The sequence below is a fragment of the Caloenas nicobarica genome, chromosome 1 (genome assembly GCF_036013445.1).
Source record: "Caloenas nicobarica isolate bCalNic1 chromosome 1, bCalNic1.hap1, whole genome shotgun sequence".
Lineage (NCBI taxonomy): Eukaryota > Metazoa > Chordata > Aves > Columbiformes > Columbidae > Caloenas > Caloenas nicobarica.
The window spans coordinates 197,267,958-197,286,005 of record NC_088245.1 but is presented as its reverse complement, the minus strand read 5'-3'; the positions used below and the strand labels follow the sequence as shown (position 1 = coordinate 197,286,005).

Sequence of the window (18,048 nt, the reverse complement as noted above, 5' to 3'; positions counted from 1 at the left end):
TCTTCTGGTCTGGGGAGAGATATAAGCTCCTCTAGAGAACAATTCATCCCTCCTTCATACCTGCTTGGCACATGACTGTTCCCCTGGAGGGACCTATTCATGTATTTGGAAGACTGCAGAAGTGAAACAATTGTACAGTAAAATTCAAGCAGAAGATATTTCAGACCCCATATCTCTACAGAACCCCAAGCTTGCCCCCATGATACAAACACAAATTTTAAGAGATGTAAAAACGGCTTGTAATATTAACAACACAAAAATGACATGATAATTTGCAAGGGATCTATCTGAATGCTTCAGTGGGCTTGACATAGCCTTCTACATGCTGGTGGTATCTTCATTATGATAACGTAACTTACATCTGTGTTTCACAGCCTATGGATGCCTGGTCAAATATAACACTGATGTTTTCGGTGATGGACAGAGCAGAAAATCAAATAAAAGCCAAAGATCCCCGGGAAGTCCGGAGATTGGTGGTGAGTATCCATTGTGTCCCCCACAGAAGATTTCATTGGGATGGTTGTAGAAAGCTATAGGAATTTCCTCCTGAGTTGGAGACAAAAGGATCATCACATTCATGTAAAACACCACTTTTGAAGACTACCAGTAGACACCTTAGGTGCCTTATGGGTTTCTTTAGATTCTATCTGGTTTGTTCAATTTCTTTTCTAGCCTGTCATAGAACAAATGGAAAATATCCTCCAAACACCGTTGCTCCCAGAAGAGCCTCTGGAAAACAAAATGAAGAAGATTGTGGATGCTTTGTGCACACACAAAAACAATGTCATGATGGAGGTGGTATTTCACACTGCATTTACTCTGGCTCTGTCCCCAAGTCCCCTCACTCAACTTCTCAGAAATATCTGCTTTAAGCCTGATGTGGTAAAGGTAAGTCAAGATGTATGAATAGAGAAACTTCCCTTCATGATAATGCTGTCGGGGTGGGATCTGCTTTTGCACAACAAGCTCTGTCAGCTTACAGACAGATTTGGTTTGGGTCAGTTTGCTGATTTCTGGGTTGTTGTAAACACCATATGGAGCTTTCTAGTCCTTCCTCTCTCTTCTGGACAGTCCACTGAGAACAAACTGACACTGTCAATGACTATCTGTATTGAAAGTGGGGGACACAGCCTGCTGGAGATGCCGATCTTTCTCCAGTGAGTCTAAGGGAGCCTGGGGGGCTGCCAAATATTAGTTGTTGACTGAGCTTATGTGACCAAATCGTAGCCCAGATTTCTTCATTTTGACCCCAAATAAGCCAGTTGTCAGGCAGGGATAAGCTTTCTACTAGACCAGGCACCCCTGTGCATCTAAAGATGCATAAATTATTCCTGTTATTTGAGGAGTGCAGAAAGAAAAGGAGATGTGCATTGCCCATGTCTTGGCTGTGAAGACAATAACAGTGTCCAGATCCTGCTCCTTCCCTCCAAGTCCTCAATTTGGTAGGCAGACACCAAAGAAGTGATCAAGATGCAAACTTGGGCCTCACTGTTCTTGTTAAGCCCAGCCATCCCAAATGCATGCCCAGATGATACAATGCCACATCCCTTGGACTTAGTCAAGCTTTCTCACGTACCCATTTGAACATGTGTTTATCTTCAGAACTGTTATTTCTCCAGTAGATGAGAAGCAAACTAGTAAAATGGTTACATGATTCCTCCAATCCTTCTTTATACCTGTATTTTCTTTCTAAGTGGTCCTACCTTCCCACCATGCCTGAAGACCTGCTTTTTGATCAGAAGAACTGGAAAACTGGTGAAAATGATACTGTCTGGAGTAAGTACAAGGAAATTTTACTTCATCCCAGCCCAGCTGCTCCTATATGGATGGCAGACATAGGAATCTTGCCAGAAACGTGCCCTGAGGTAGTCTGGCCAGGGGATGGATGGAAAAGAGGAACCAGTGGATGGAGGGAAGGATGGCTTTCTTTAAAGATACCTCTGTGCTTCTGTTGGGAACTTTACCAATCTCCTTTTGGCTGCAGCAACTCCAGGTCCATTTAAGGCAAATTCTGGGAGAACCATCTTGCGAGACCAGATCCCGGTAGATGGGAAGAAGGTCTTACTTGGGAAGGGCCTAGGCTGTTGCCTCCCCCAGTCAATTTCTTGCTGCATTTACATCATGGAGGATTTTGTAACTGGGAGACAACTGACTGATTAATCTAATTCCCTTTCATACACAGCTTGTCGGTGTGGATTATACTGGATCATCACAGATGTAAGTGTCTTGGTTTTTTGTGATGCTGAGTGTCTTCTGTCTGCTGTTAGGTTTTCTGCCCTATGTCTTACACTGCTGTCATTTCTTTACCTACAGTGCGGGCGTCCCTGGGAAGTCAAACAATGCCTATGTGGTGCTAAAGTTGGAGGAACTAGGCACGAGCCTTTGAGAGATTTTGAGAGGAAGAAAATGTAAGTTGATGCTCCCTGCCCTACAGGTCAAGAGAAATTAACAGGGGTGTGGCCACTTGACCCTCTTTCCATTCTCTGGGCACAGGGGAAACACTGCACCTGTGCAAAGCAAGGTCTTGGTTACCCCAGGGTCCAATCACAGGAGGAAATATTGGAAATACCTACTGGAGGGAACAGAGAGGAGAGAAAGCATGAATGGCATGAAACAGCTAGAAAGGGCATTTATTCACTTCCAGGTCTCTCATCTCACTCCGAGTTCATACATTTTATGACCCAGTGATGACCAAGCCTCTGTCCGTGTCAGCTTACATGAGATGAGCCCAGTCATTGAAAGTGTAAACTGAATTATATTTCCTTATCACAGCACAGAGGATAAAACAGAAAAAGGATATATCCTTGGGAGCCCTTCAATACGGGTAATTGAGTTAGAGAGGGACCTGTCACCTGCCTCTGTCTGTCTTGCAAGAGCTCTGCTGCATTCATCCATGCTGCTGGGGACCTATACAGATAAAGAGGTGAGACAACCCCTGCTTCTTTCCTCTCCCTACCTCCTGTCTGTCTGTCCACCTCACTTAAACTGCAGCTTCCACATGATGAATAGCTACTGCCCTACTCTGGGAGGAAGCTTTCTTGAGAGCTAGATTAAGAAAATACCATGTCTTCCAGGCAATTCTGAGTCTGATGACAGAGAAGCCAAAGGATGTGGCAGAATTCTTCTGGGATCACCTTGAAAAAGATATTGAATTACTGGCAGAGGCACTTAGCAGAAACAAAGAGGATGCCACAGTGACTGTCCATCTGTTTCTCCAGCACTTGAGCAATGCTACAGCAGGTAAAAGTACATTCCACACATAGGAAGGGTACGAGCAGGTTTGCATCAGGTTGGTTTTCACACAGCCAGTGGAACAGGTGGCTCTCATCCCATGGCTGCAGCTGTACTGTACTGATGCCAGTGTCTACTGGGAGAGGATCCTAACCTTGCTTTGCGTTTCCTACAGGAAAAAACATGAACTTCGACACTTTGCCTAGGCAAGAAGATCGAAGGCAGTGGGAATCCTCCTTTAAAACCCTGACTCAGCCATTCTTCCAGGTATGCAAGGGACTGGTCACTGGTGTTCTGGGTGTCCCATATACAGACTATCACTTTGCTAGGGATTGAGTTCAGAGCACATATGGGCTTCTCTTTAATATCTTTAGCAATGATCTGGGCAAGAGGATCCAGGGCACCCTCAGTGAGTTTGCAGACAACATCGACTTGGGTGGGAGTGTTGATCTGCTGGAGGGTAGGAGGGCCATACAGAGGGATCTGGGCCAGCTGGATCAACAGGCTGAGGCCAATTGTATGAGGTTCAACAAGGCCAAGAGCCAGGTCCTGCACTTGGGTCACAACAACCCCAGGTAGTGCTACAGGCTCAGGGAAGAGTGGCTGAAAAGCTGCCTGGTGGAAAAGGACCTGGGGCTGTTGGTCGACAGCTAGCTGAATATGATTCAGCAGTGTGCCCAAGAAGGCCAAAAAGGTCAACAGCATCCTGGCTTGCAACAGGAATAGTGTGGCCAGCAGGGCCAGGGTAGTGATTGTCCCCCTGTACTCAGCACTGGTGAGGCCACACCTCGAATCCTGTGTTCAGTTTTGGGCCCTCACTACAAGAAAGACATTGAGGTGCTGGAGAGAGTTCAGAATAGGGCAACGAAGCTGGTGAGGGGTCTGGAGCACAAGTCTGATGAGAAGCAACTGAGGGATCTGGAGCTGTTTAGCCTGGAGAAAAGGAGGCTGAGGGGAAACCTTCTCGCTCCCTACAGCTACCTGAAAGGAGGTTGTAGTAAGGTGGGTGTCTGTCTTTCTTTCCAGGTAGTGAGAGATAGGACAAGAGGAAATGGCCTCAAATTGCACCAGGGAAGGTTTAGATTGGATACTAGGAAAAATCTCTTCACTGAAAGGGTTTTGTGCATTGGAACAGGCTGACCAAAGAAGTGGTTGAGTCACCATCCCTAGAGGTGTTTGAAAGACACATAGATGAGGTTCTAAGGGACATGATTTAGTGAGGATGTTAGGTTAATGGTTGGACTCGATAATCTTGAGAGTCTTTTCCAACCAAAAGAGTTCTATGATTCTGTGAATACCCAGACACATCCAATAAGCTGGGACATTCTCGCATGTGATAAACAGGTTTATCACCTCTTTTTTAAGATGCTTTTTATATGCTGATTCAAAACCACTTTAGAAAAAGATGGCTCTATGCCTTGGATGGCAAGAAAATTCCCTGTTGGTTTCTTCATGGACAATTTTATTCTCGTCCCAGCTTTGTTCTTAAACAGGAGGTTTTATTGTCTCTTCCCTTTCTTCAGAGCCGTCACTGTCTTCCCTCATGAGAAGACTTGTAAGTCCTCCCAAAGCCTTTTGTAACAAAAAGCACATCCTAACAACCCTTCAAATTCCACAGGCCTTGGAGAAGAACCTTTCTTCCGTCAAGCAGCAGAGGATGAGAGATCTTCAGGGCTCCAACCTGCTCCTACAAATAGCTTATGGTGAGACAACTCCTTTTGAAGATGAGCCAAACCTGGGACTGATTGGCCTGTCCGACATGTGGCAATTTGAACAGAAAATGTCCATCCAGACCCTGATCCATCTCCTTCAGCAAGAACACAGAGAAGGCGAAGGAAACCGTTACCCTGTTCTTCTGGAGATCATGTCTAAGGTTTGCTATAGAAACATTCCTCCTCCTTCAAAGCAGAGACAGGCAGCATGTGGATTCACCATTGTTGGTGTCAGTGGGGCACCAAATTGGCACATTTCCTGTGTTTCCCAGTAAAGTGCCCTTCTCTGGAATACCACATAATGCCAGATACAATCCTGGTTTCTCAGATAAGCATGTGGATAGCAAAGTCATGCTGAATTTTGCCTTCCAGATCCAAAACATCCAGCATGTCCAATACCTGCCTGACATTTTCAGTCTGCAGAAAGCCCTGATCCACTTCTTCCAGAACAACCATAAAGGGGAATTATACTCAGTACAACAGTTCTTAGACCAACGTGAACTTTCAGGTATGACGTGGGCCTATTCCGATCCCAGAAAACTGGCCTCTACTACTCGTCAATACCTACATGCTCCACCCTGATGTTATAGCAAGACTTGTGACTTCTGTTGCAAGCTGTGAGGGAACAGCAAACACAAGGCTGCTCCATGAGGGAAGATGAGCCGGGAGATAAGGGTGACCACAGAGCAGACAAGGCAGCAACCAGGATGCAGTCCCACATTATCGAGACAAGGCCAGGGTAGTGACAGAGCCAGGTTCTGTCAACAGCTTAGTGATCATAACACAAGGCGAGGCAATAAGTCTAGGAAGCCCAGTCAATAAATTACGAGAGCAGGAGACAGGTCTGCTTACACCTCAAGCACTGGCCTGAGCTTACATGTGTTTCGTGGGCTCATGGGGAAGGGGTGAAGTGGAGTCCCCAGGTCAGGCTGATCAGGCCTGTTGGTGCCCTCAGGGCCCTGACACAAGCTCACAGTGGTGACTCGCACTCATTTCCATCTTCATGGTCATCTTTGGGGTCTGGAGAAGAGGGTAGAGATCCCTGAGACATTGGAATGATCTCTGAAACACTGGAATGGGTCTTGGGCAGATTGTCTCCCACCCTCACAGTAGGTATAGCCAGCAGGACTTGAGAAACTTGTACAGACTTTTCCTGCTGTTTCACCCATGGATGGGCAACATATACGAGACAGGTTTTTAAGACTCTAAGCAGGTGCATTAGCATGGTGCACGTGAGCTGGGATTCAGCACGCCTTAATGCCAAATATGTTATAATATGGACTAGAAAAAAATTAGTTCTGGCTAAGCTTGGAGCCACAGCTGTGGAAGGCAACCAAGGCCCAGCCTAACACAGTTTATTCATCAGTTGCACACCATAAGCTTTATCTTTCAAGGAGACAAAAATAAATATTTTTCAATTGCTTTCTCTTCAGAGCATGCATTGACATTGCTGTTTTTCTCCCCTCTTTGCTCCTGAAGAGGACCAGCGTTCAGCTTTCTGCCGAGCTATAAGGATCATCCAGAAAGTCTGGAGCAATATCAGAATGAAGCCACTGTGCTCAGGTATTTTGACTTCCCAGGTAGTTTGACTTCCTTTTCCTAAGCCATTGATGAAGGCTAGAACACATGCCAGTTGCCGATCTTGCTTTGGTTTGACCCTCTAGCTGAAAACAAAATAAAAACCCTTCCAAAACCAGAAAACCTTATATAAAAAACCCTCCAAAAATATTTTAACAAAAGCTAGCCTGAGTTTCGCCCTTGGGAGGATTCTTCCTAACATCGCATGAGGCAGAAGAGAAACTCTCCATTTTGTTACAGATGTCAGTGTCCCCCAAGACCTGCTGCCAAAGGACATCAATGCCAACACTGCTGTCCTGAAACTCCTTCCAACTCCAACTTCTATCAGTTACCTTGTGACGAGTCTTCTCATACGGCTCCAGAACAGTTGTGTGGAGACAGCTACACAGATCACAAAGGAAAAGCAATGGTACATTTCGAACCATACCTCTAGAGAAAATCAGCAGGTGTCGAGAGCTGCACATGTCATTGATTGCAAAGTGCAATGAGGTAAGAAGTAAGCTGCTATCTTTAACAGCAAAGGGTAACTTCTTCTCTCCCAGGATCATCTCTGCAGAAGAGGTGAAACCATCTTCGGTGCTGACAATAACTGAGAATGATCTGATCACTGCGACACTGGCCAACTCCCAGTATGTGATAGAGGAAGACGACACCAAGACAACAGACTTTGACTTCCAGACACTGCAGCGGCAAGTGATTCAACGTTTTATCAGTGGGAAACCTATCATCAAAGCTCAGGTGAGCTTAGCACGACACACTTTCAGCACAAGCCAAGTTGCAGTGCTTCAGGCCAACAGAGGGTGTAGGACGTTAGTTCCAGCACCTTGTACTCACCTCTCTAGAGCTGGAGCAAATACACTTGTAGGTTTGACCGCCCGCCACTGCATCTATCTGCATTCTTTGGATTGCAACCATTGTGTGGTCAAAAACCACACTGTGCTCAGCAAACCTTCGTGTTGTGAAAGGCAATGTGAGCCTTTCTATTCAAAACCTGAAGAGGAGGTTGGCCTGGGTTTTCTTATAATGCAGGAGTCAGACACCATCTAAAAAGACTCAAGAGGGTTGAATTCCTGGTCATAGTATGGGGTTGGAGTCTAATGTGGGTCTCTGAACCATGTTGGAGAAGCTGATCTTCTGCTGTGATATTCATCTTCACTTACCCATATTAGCCTTTGACTTTCCTCCAGCAGCTCTCAGGGGATCAGATTTGCAAATGGTTATTCCCATCCAGAAAGGCAGGCCAGAGGTACATACCTCAAAAATTAAGCCTTCTGGGACAACAATGAATTTCGGTACCTAAGTCCCTTCAGCCCCTTTACAACTTCCCATAACCCTCAGGTGGTTATGTAAACTCTGCCTGGTTGTTGTCCCAGATATTTCCTACGCCAGAGGAGGGGCCTACTGGGTGTTTGGATTTGTGAAATGTGAAAATCTGGCCATGTGAGAGTGGGGGAAAAGGGGTTCAAGGGCATTATAACATGGCTGTCACATAGTCATTCGTGTCCACAAGCGGGTCCAGTAGTAGTGCAGAATAAGCAGAGAAACTGACACACAGTCACAGAGAAACTGAACGAGTTTGGCTGGAAGGACCTCTGGATGTTTCTGGTCCAACTGGTTTCTCCAAGTAAGGCTAATTTCAAAGCAAGAGCAGACAGCTTGAGGTGTCGTATAGTTGAATTTTGGAAATCTCCAAGGACAGAGATTCACTACCACCCTGCCCCTGTTTTGATGTTTTAGCATTCTCACTATGAAAATGTTTTCTGCATGCTTTACTTAAGATCCCTGGTTCCTCCTTGTCCTTACTGCCTTCACTGTGATCCCCCATTTAGTAGTAGAAGAGCAATTAGATTCTCCCCACAGAGCTCTCTTTTACAGGGTGAACAATCCCCTGCAGCCCCTCAATCATCTTGTTGGCCTCTGCTGGACTGACTTCAATTTATCAATGTCTCTTGTACTGAGGAACCCCAAATTGGACACAGTACTCAAATGTCATCTCATAAACACAGAATAGATGGAAAGAATCACTTCCCTCATCCTGCTGCCTGCACTCCTGCTTATATATCCTGGTGTGCAAACGACCTTTTTCACCATATGAGCACACCTCTGACTCCTGTTCAACCTGTCCATCAGGACACACAGGTCTTTTTTTACAAAGGTGCTCCAGAGCTGGTCTGCTCTCAGCCTTTGCTGTTGGATATGATTGTTCCATCCCAGATGCAGAATTTTGCATTTCTCTTTGCTGAACTTCATGAGGTTCCTGTTGGCTTGTTTCTCCAGCCTGTTGAGACCCCTCTGAATGTCAGCCATGCCCTTCAGCAAATCAGCTCTTTCCCCCAATTCAATATCATACACAAACTTGCTAAGATGCTATGTCAGTTGTTGCTGAAGTATCTTACCAACATCAGCCAGCTGCCTCAGCACCATCGGATGCATTCCATCTGGTCTCATGGACCTGTGCATATCCAGCTGTACTGGGTCTGGCTGCGATGGGGTTAATTTTCATCACAGCAGCTTGTATGGTGCTGTGATTTAGATTTGTGACCAAAACAGTGCATGTAACAAACTAATGTTTCAGCTGTTGTCAGTGTTTGCACAGCATCAAAGGCCTTCTCCATTTCTCATTCTGCTCCTCCCCAGTGAATAGATCGGGGATGTGCAAGAGTTTGGGAGGGGACACAGCCAGGTAGGTGATCCAAACAAACCAAAGAGGTATTCCATGCCATATAACGTCATGCTCAGCAATAAAATGGGCAAGAGGGGGTTTTTAGGGATGTTAGTCATCTTTTGCTCATGAAGTGGCTGGGAATTGGTCTACCCATGAGAGGTAGTGAGTGGTTACCTTCGTATCACTTGGGGTTTTTCCTCACTTTAATTCTTCTTTTCCTCTTTTGCCATCCCACTGGGGGGAAAGGAGTGGAAGGAAGTGAATGAGCAGTGCTGTGATGCTTAGCTGCCACAACAGCAACTTATCTCAGTCCCTAATTTTGTCCTTGTTTTGTGATATGTCTTTAAACTTTGCCAGTAAACACCGAGGACTGAAAGCAGATCTTTATAATAAAAAGTGAAGCAAAGAAAGCAGTGAGCATCTTGATGAGTAGCTTTTCCATGTCCTTTGTCAGTAGGTCCCCTTCCCTTTTGAGCAGTGCGCCTAGTTTTCATCTGGTCTTCCTTTTGCTGCTGAGGTACTGATGGAGGAGACCTTCTTGCTGGCCTTCACATCTCTCAGAAGTTTCAGCTCCAGATGAGTTTTATCCTTCCTAACTCCATCCTTGCATGCCCAAGCAATGTCTCTGTATTCCACTTGGGTGGCCCCTCCCTGTTTCTGCCAACCTTATACCTCCTACACTAGGCCATCCTTGCCACCAGCCCTGCAGCCAAGATGGGTAGCTGTGTCCTACTGCATGGCCATGGGTTTCCCATTTGTCCTGTGCCAGGTCATACTTTGTGTCTTCATAGCCACTCGTTTGCTTTCCAGACAGCTCCATCCTTTGCACCAAACAGCATGAAGACCCTGTACTACACAAAAACAAAAGTGAGAGAACAGCTGCAACAGGTATGAAAAGAGTTTACCATCTTTAATTTTTTTTTCCATCCAGGTTTTCTTCTGCTTAGTAGTGCTTATTGGTAAGCCACTCCAGAGGACAGAGAGCTCAACAGAGAATACAGCATCTGCAGGATGTGTAAAAAGGTCCAAGTCCAAATCATGTAGATGGCTGGAGCCTCACAAGGAGCCAACTTCCTTTGCTGGCTCTAAAGGGAATCTAAGCACCTCAGATGGGCTCATCTGTACAAGTGTCTAAACCAAGGGGATATGGTGACCACAGCATGCCAGACACTGGCATGGTGGATCAGCACAGGTGGCAACTGCAGGGTTATTGTTCCTGCTTGCAACTAGACTGGGGAACCCATCCTTGTAGAGTCTGCATCTTTCCCATGTAAACCCTGGACATCACCTAGTTATCTCTAACTCTTCCTCTGTTAAGAGGGCAGAACTAATGCCAAAGGTCATACAGTCACTTTGCTGTACAGACACACTTGCAGGATGCAGACCTCATGTCAGAGTCACATTCTGGCTATATTTCTCCTATTGATAGGAATCCCTAAGTGTGAAACAGCTGAAACAGATCATGGAAGAAGCGCGATCAGTGAATGCCATTTCCCAAACACTTGCCACCTTGAAAGTGGCTTCTGAGTTCCTGGCCGTGACTGGTGGGGACCCAGAGCGCCAGTTGTCTGAGTATGTAAAAAATGACCTGAAGATGGATGCAAGTGCAGAACAGTTCAGAGACATGCCGGTAAGCAAGGCACTTTGCTTGTGCTGAATGAGAAATTTGCTGAACATTTCCATCCCTCATACCCTTCCCTAAGGATTAAGACATGACGTTTTAAGCCACACAATTTTGTGAGCTAACCCAGAGCATGGTTAACCCAGCCGTGGCCCTTCTGAAGAGCAGGAACTGGCTGACTGATTGCCTGTCTGTTTTCTCCTCCTCCAGGTGGTACCAAGCACTAGGCTGAAGCACATCCTGTCTCTGTGGCAGACACTGTCAGCAAAGAGATCTGTGCTGCTGGTGCAGATGAATCAGGTGAGGGAGACAGCCCAGTTCAGAAAACTGTCTACAAAATGTGGGGAGAGAAACTTTTTGACAAAGTTGATTTTCTGTGGAAGACTTCAGAAATTTTTAGGAAAAAAATAGGAAAAATTTGTGATTTTAATATCTTACAATTCAGCAAGAACCAAGTAATATTCGTCTACTCTAGTCATGTAAGACCCTTGGAAAAGGATGATCCACAAGATTTTGTACTAGAGGCAGTGGTGCTTTCTGGCATGGGTCACGTCAGCAGCTGGTGCTGTGGTCTCTGGTGGCCCTGGCAGAAGAGACAGGAACAAAGAGGATCCCAGTCCTACCTCTTCCATCCAATGTAGCCCCCAAAGGGTCTTTTCAGGGAGTCCCAGGCTGTCCTCTTGCTGATGTTTGTCATTACAGAATCCCTTCTGCCTGGTTTCTGAGCAGTACCACGAGGAATTGAATGCAGAGGAGGAGGAGACTCTGACTACTGCACTCTCCACAGTTAACCTGGACTTGTTCCTCATTGAGCTCCATGAGATGATCATTGTGCCTCTGGATAGCTTTGATCCACAGTGGCGGTAAGAGCAGATTTTTCCAGGTTTGTTCCAGTGGTAGGTACCAACTCTTTAGACCCGGCAGGAAGGGGTCTTGAAGTCCCTTTTAAGGTGGGCTTTTCAAGCTTGCTGGAGAGAATGGCCATGCCTTCCAAAAGTGGGAGTTACTGCAGCTGTGATGAACATCATTGAGTCTTTTTGTGATGCCCAGGCAAAGAGAAGTGGGAGTAAAATACAGCAGAAACCGCGGCGCCTTCAGTTCACCTGGCATGTCACAGGGAAGCAAGAAAACGACTAAAAATCATACCATCATGGAAACTTAGGCTGGGAGAGTCCTCTGGAGGTCTCTAGTCCACCCCTTGGTTCAGGCAGGTCTCACTTCAAAGCTACAGCAGACTGTTCAAGGTCTTGTCCAGTTGTGTTCCGATTGCCTCCAAGGATAATGCCACCACCACTCTACATTGCCCCAGGGCTGAACCACACATGTGGAGAAGATTTATTTCTTTGTGTTCAGTCAGGATTTCCACTGCTGCATCTTGTTCTTGTTAATTCTTGTGTTTTCACTGGGCACTCCAAGAAGAGGCTAGTTTCATCTTCTTGACACCTTCTACTATGTAGTTAAAGATGCACTTAGAATTCCCCTTCAACTTCTCTGCTGAAGGCTGAATAACCCAGTTCTCTACCTTCTCTTCATATGTCCTGTGTCCAGATCTCTAATCATACTTGTTGCACTCCTCTGAACTCACTCCAAAAGGTCAATGTTTTTCTTGTACTGGAAGCACAAAATCAGCCACAATCCTCCAGGTGCGATATCATAAGCGCCAACAGAGGAGAAAAATCACTTTCCAGAACCAGATGGCTACAATCTTGTTGAAACAGTTCAGTACGCATCTGGTCTTGGGGAAAGAAAAAAAGGGAGGGAATCATGTAAGGGAACAAAAAAGGTGCCCCCTATATAGGACCAATAAGAATCCCCAATGTGAGAATTTGGCGACACCACCTCCCTTTCCCTGTTCCATGCACCAGAAAAGTCTCCTAATGCCATAGTGACAGCATGACAGACCCCATGAAGAAGGGAGCATGGGGTATATTGAGTTGAGTTCAGTAGAGATAGGTCAGCATGTTGTGTTATACCTGAGAAGGGAGAGGCAGTCAGTGAAGCTGAGAGAGCTCAGCTTTGAGGAGGCCACAACCTCTGCTTGGGTGCTGTTGACAATGTTGACCAATAGTTATCCACATTGTTGTCTGCTACCACCAGAGACACCTCAGAGAATGCTGCCTGGCTTCCAGCTGCAAGGTCATCTCAGGGGTGCCAGAGCGGAGTGTCACTGACTGTCAGCATTGCCTGCCAGAAGTCAGGGCATTTGGAAACCCAGCAGTTATCCAGACATTTAAAATTGTGATCTGTCTCACCCACAGGCTGCAAGAGACTTTCAGATCCTTCCTGGAAGACAGGCAAGATCATGCCTCCATTGCAAACCTGACAGGCTCTTTGAGTCCAGACCTACTACTGAAGAATGTTGTTTCCATCTGGAAGACAGCTGTGAGGGCTAGCAAACTTCATAGCCCTACTTATATACATGAGAGACAATGTAACTTTAGCTAAGTCCCCCAGAAATTAATCCACCTGCAGCTTCTCCAACCCAGTTGTCAGTGCCCTGAGTGCCTTAATGCTCCTGACCAACCTCACCCAGTATTTCCCCCCATGCACTAATTGTCCACTGGTCCAGGAGCTCCACTTAAGCTCAGCCCTGGGCCTTCTGTCCCTGCTTGAGCTATGCTGCAGTTGTATTGGTGCCCAGCCCTGTGCCCTGAAAATCCCCATTTACTCACTAGTCTTCCAGCATTGGCCTTGGACCTGCCTCATCACCTCACCTTGATTGATGATCACCAGGCAGTCAATAGAATCTGGCTCTGCCCAGGTGCTGTGGGACTGTCCCCGGTCAGTGGGGACACTGTCTTGCCTCTGCTGGAGTGACCTTCTGCTTGGAGCTCATTTTCCTGTGTAGAACAGCCACACGCCTGCTGCTCCCTGACAAAAATTTCCCCACCAACCATTCAGTTTGTTGCCAATTTATTGCATCTAAGTTTCAGAGCAGGTTACCAAAAATAATCAACTAGAAAGGGGAGGAGAAAGGGAAACTCGTTTTAATGCTTAGTACTGGTTTTGTGCTTTTTCCTAATAGCTGTGCTAGGATATCAAGGCAGCAAAAGCAATGTAAGCAAAAATGCACCTAGAAATAAAAGCATAAGCAAGAAACTTACAGCAGCTGCAACACTGCACCTTGGATCAGCAGTGGCACTTCCACAATAAAGATTTGCTTCACAACTGCAGTGAAGACCCATTTTATAGCCATACTTGGGGACTTTGCACCTTGAGAGAGATGATAAGTCACCACTTCAGCTGGACCAGATCAGGCCTTCGGTTTTGGTCATCCTGACCTAGGAGTACATGCTGTGCTCCCTTATTGGTCTCAACTTTGTTTTCTTTGGTATCCCCAAAATTGATCCCTGTTCCAAAGATTGAATTCCTCTGGTGACGAGTGATTGATGATTGGTGAGTGGTACAGCCCTGGAGCTTCCAATATCATGTTACACTTCTATTTTGAAGGCCTTTTCTCTCGCCCCATGCCTAAACTCCTCTTCACATTTTTATTCTAGGGTCATGCATACTTTATTCTGCATATAGTAACTACCTGTTACTAGTGTTGGTCACTATATGTATGCGTGTATGTGTATATAATTATATACAGGCTTATGTATATATGCATACATATATTATATATTTTTTTTTTAATATATACACATACATGCACCTATATAATATACATACACACCTGCACACACACAAACTATTGTAATGGTAGAACACACAGTTGGATAGCACCAAAGCTCAGACAAGTTTAGGTGCTATTAAGCTCACGGACAAAAGAAGGAAGACATGGATCCTCCTGGCCCTGGTGCAAAGTGAAACCTGGGCTCCTCCATCTCCCCACCATAACTTGCAGTTGAGCAGCAGGAAGTAGAACAGCTGGCTCATGTCCTTCCAAAGAGCCAGTGGAGGACAACACAGGGAGGTGAGCCAGGTCTCTGCAGGAATAAACAAGCTCAGCTCACCCACAGTGATGTCTTCTTGGAGCAGCTCTGTGGATGTTTGGATGTGGGGTCTGCCACAGGGCTGGAGGTTGAGAGCCAGGGGATGGGCTGGGACACCAGGCTCCAAAACTGACACAGGCCTCTGACGGGAATGGGGACCGTGCTGAAAACTGGTCCAGTATGGAGACAGGATGTGAGCACAACATGCACAAAAATTGTTGCTGTGGTATGCAAGCTCTGCGCCTGAGATAAGAAACCGCTTTTCCTTAATTGAAATTGGGTAGGGGAGTAAGGCTAAAGTAAGATAATTCTTCCCCAAAAAGCATAAAAAGTAAATCAGACTCTATCAGTGTGGACCATACAGTCAGGAGGGCATCTTACAATGTAAGACATCCTTCATCTAAAGAATTATATCTTTAATACCATAATAGGCCTAAAATGCCCAAGTAACAGTGTCAGAAACACTGATTTTGGGTATGAAATGTAACAGAGTTGAGACCAATGAGTAATGATTGTTTACTTGGGAGGAGTCTGAAGGGCAAAAAAGAGTTGCAAGGGAGACAAAAATGTGAATTCAGAAAAAGGAAAAAATGGGAAATGAGGTATGAGATCAGGTGGAGGACAAAGAAGGGTGAGAAGCTTCTGACAGAAGGAGCGCAGATGCCAAAGCTGAGCTGTGGACCAAACACCACTGGGGATGCAGGAGGGAACCTCCCTTGGAGAACACGTTTGTCTCTCCACCAGGCTTGTCCACAAGACTTGGTGTGGGAGGGTGCAGTAAAGATGCATAAACTGATAAGGAAGGATAGACTTGGTACCATAATCCTAGGTGCAGGAAGAAAGGCAATAGAATTGCAGCTTAATAAGTGCTTGATTTTTAAGATTTCTTTGTAGTAATATTATACCATTATATATCAGTACTAGTACTAGTAATAAGCAATAGAATCGTCACTCCATGTTACTTGCAGTGACATAATTATGAATTATGCTACTAAAAAGTGGTGTTTTTATAAGGCAGTTAAGGTGTTACAAGCTTTTTAGAGGTGTGTTTTTCTTAATTGATAAACATCATTGCCTTCTCAGTCTGCTGCTTCTCAAGCCTCCAGTCAAAAGGAGAATAGTTGGACTTGCGTAGTAGCTGCTTTCCACCCTTGGGAAGAACACGAGACAAAGAGAAGCAATTTAGATACAAAGCAGAACTTCTCTCAGGGAAAAGTGGTTTTTAATAAATCTAGGGAGGTGTAAACCCTTCACACAGGGCTTCTAAGGGCCTGTGGCCATACATACCCCGTGGCACGGCAGAAAGAGCAGTGGTGATAGGAGCTGCTCAGCACAGTTAAATGAATGTGATGGGCAGAGACAATGTCTCTGTTTCTGTGGTAGGGCCATACCTGCCTCTCTGCCTTTTACTCTAACACAGAATGAAACTCTGTGTCCATGTTTGGAGTGGAGAGCTCATGGGGTGGTAAGCCAGCATGTTCGGACTGCAGCGTCCCCCAGACCGTGGCCTTGGTATTTGATCAGCCATTTCTCCCTTCACTTGGATAAGAAACTCCTTTTCCATCCCCTCCCAGAACAAGGTCTCTCACATTGGTCAGATTCTCCATGGCTGAACGTTGGTGAAGACAAGGACTGACCATGTCATGTAATGTTGCCCAGACAGCTAGCTGATGGCACCTCCAGTCTTGGAGTCATGAACCCTCACTTGGCCGTGGCTGATGCCAGCCACACTCAGCTATTGGAGGCTATCCAGGCATCCTAGGATGGGGCTGAGTTCTTCAGCTTCATCCATCCATCCATCCATCCATCCATCCATCCATCCATCCATGTCTTCATGCAGAGCTGCCACAGAGCCCTAAAGTGCCACAGGTGTTGCAGGGTGCAGACCAAGGTGTGCCAGGACAGGCCAACAGGTTGGGAGATGGCTCAGCCTTGGCCACCGTCTATTTCAAGGCCTTTCTTTGCAGCCTCGTGTGGGTTGAGGAAGAGGAGGAAGAAGAAGGAAGGATGGAAATTTATATAATCTGTCGGAATTCACCCAAGAGGAAACTAAATTCTTCCAGTCTCACCCTAGATAGACAACTTTCGTTTTACTAATACATCAAAACTTCAGTTTTTCATTTTGTGACACATTCCCAGCAAAACATAAAGCCATATATCACAGAGAACTGGGATGATTGATTTAACTTAATAAAGGAGGAGTAAGTAAATCATAGAGATAGGCTTGATTTGTGGCTACAAAAGCCATGTGCCAGCCTGTGTACACACACACACAGCATAGAATTTAGAGTTCTCTCAACAGTAGTGCAACTCAGCCCTGTTATTTACCCCCCTCCCGTAATCCAGCAGATACACCCAGTTACTGCTTGTTCTTTTGCTCTGAAGACACCTTCTTGTTCTGTGCAGGAGTGAAAAATCTTAATGACATTCCTAGTGTTCACCAGTATAGGTCTCTGCCTGGTGTGTTACAGCTTGCCTGGTGGACCACAGCACCCATCCTAAAAATGATGTTGCTGGAAGGAGACGTGTCGGTCCTGGAGACCTGGTACCAACAGCACCCATTTGTTTGCCTGAGCTGAGCAGAGAATCACCACAGTTCCCTGACCTGCAGCTGCTGCACTGTCTCCAGCAGCAGCTGCGGATGCAAATCTCTGCAATCCCAGTCATCACCTCTTTAACCCGCAGGGGCCAATGGTCTGCACCTGAGCCCCCAAAGTCCAGCTCTGATACAACCCTCACGGCTGCCTGGCCATGGCTTAGGCTCCTGCAGGAGTTGCATCATTGTCAGGAGGAGCCATGAGACATCTGTAGAGCAGAGCCAGGAAAGGGCACAAGGTGACACCATAGGCAGATGTAGGGTGGTTGAGATGACATCACTACCAGCTCAAGAATTCATGAGAAAAACCCCATCACGGGAAGGTATAAAACCCTAAAGAAGGAAACCGGGGAGGTGAAACAGGGAGACTCAGCACCATCGAGGATAGGACCTGGGGCTGCAGAGACCAGCTCTTCCTCTTTGAGGTGGTGCCTGTGCAGACAGCAAAGGCACTGAGAGTCACCTTGGTGGTGAGCGCCCTGTGCTCAGCTGGGTAGCTTGTTAAGCCCCAGCGATCCCGGGTGTGTTAACCAGCAAATATTGCTCTATTCTGTGGAGCAGTGTGTGTCCTGCTTGCAGCACCTCCTGACATGTGCTGAAGGGTGCCCAAACACAGCAACCCCAGGGGGAGGCTCAGGTCTCCCTGGGGCTCCTGTACTGACCACCACAACCTTGAGACAAACAAGACTGCTCGCAGGGGGAAAGATGGA

General features: G+C 46.2%; 1 protein-coding gene across 1 annotated transcript in view; it reads left to right on the top strand.

Moving 5' to 3' along the window:
• Positions 1–13,252, top strand: part of LOC135994485 (E3 ubiquitin-protein ligase rnf213-alpha-like) — a 60,050-nt gene extending 46,798 nt beyond the window's left edge. The window contains exons 47-64 of the mRNA XM_065645078.1: positions 375–476; positions 673–888; positions 1,695–1,776; positions 2,183–2,217; positions 2,314–2,408; positions 2,773–2,923; positions 3,075–3,240; positions 3,407–3,498; positions 4,850–5,104; positions 5,316–5,451; positions 6,423–6,506; positions 6,762–6,930; positions 7,064–7,259; positions 9,997–10,074; positions 10,616–10,816; positions 11,018–11,107; positions 11,510–11,670; positions 13,066–13,252. Coding sequence (XP_065501150.1) covers positions 375–476; positions 673–888; positions 1,695–1,776; positions 2,183–2,217; positions 2,314–2,408; positions 2,773–2,923; positions 3,075–3,240; positions 3,407–3,498; positions 4,850–5,104; positions 5,316–5,451; positions 6,423–6,506; positions 6,762–6,930; positions 7,064–7,259; positions 9,997–10,074; positions 10,616–10,816; positions 11,018–11,107; positions 11,510–11,670; positions 13,066–13,252 — 2,496 coding nt within the window. The remainder of the gene's footprint in view (positions 1–374; positions 477–672; positions 889–1,694; positions 1,777–2,182; positions 2,218–2,313; positions 2,409–2,772; positions 2,924–3,074; positions 3,241–3,406; positions 3,499–4,849; positions 5,105–5,315; positions 5,452–6,422; positions 6,507–6,761; positions 6,931–7,063; positions 7,260–9,996; positions 10,075–10,615; positions 10,817–11,017; positions 11,108–11,509; positions 11,671–13,065) is intronic.
• The last annotated feature ends 4,796 nt before the right edge of the window (positions 13,253–18,048 follow it).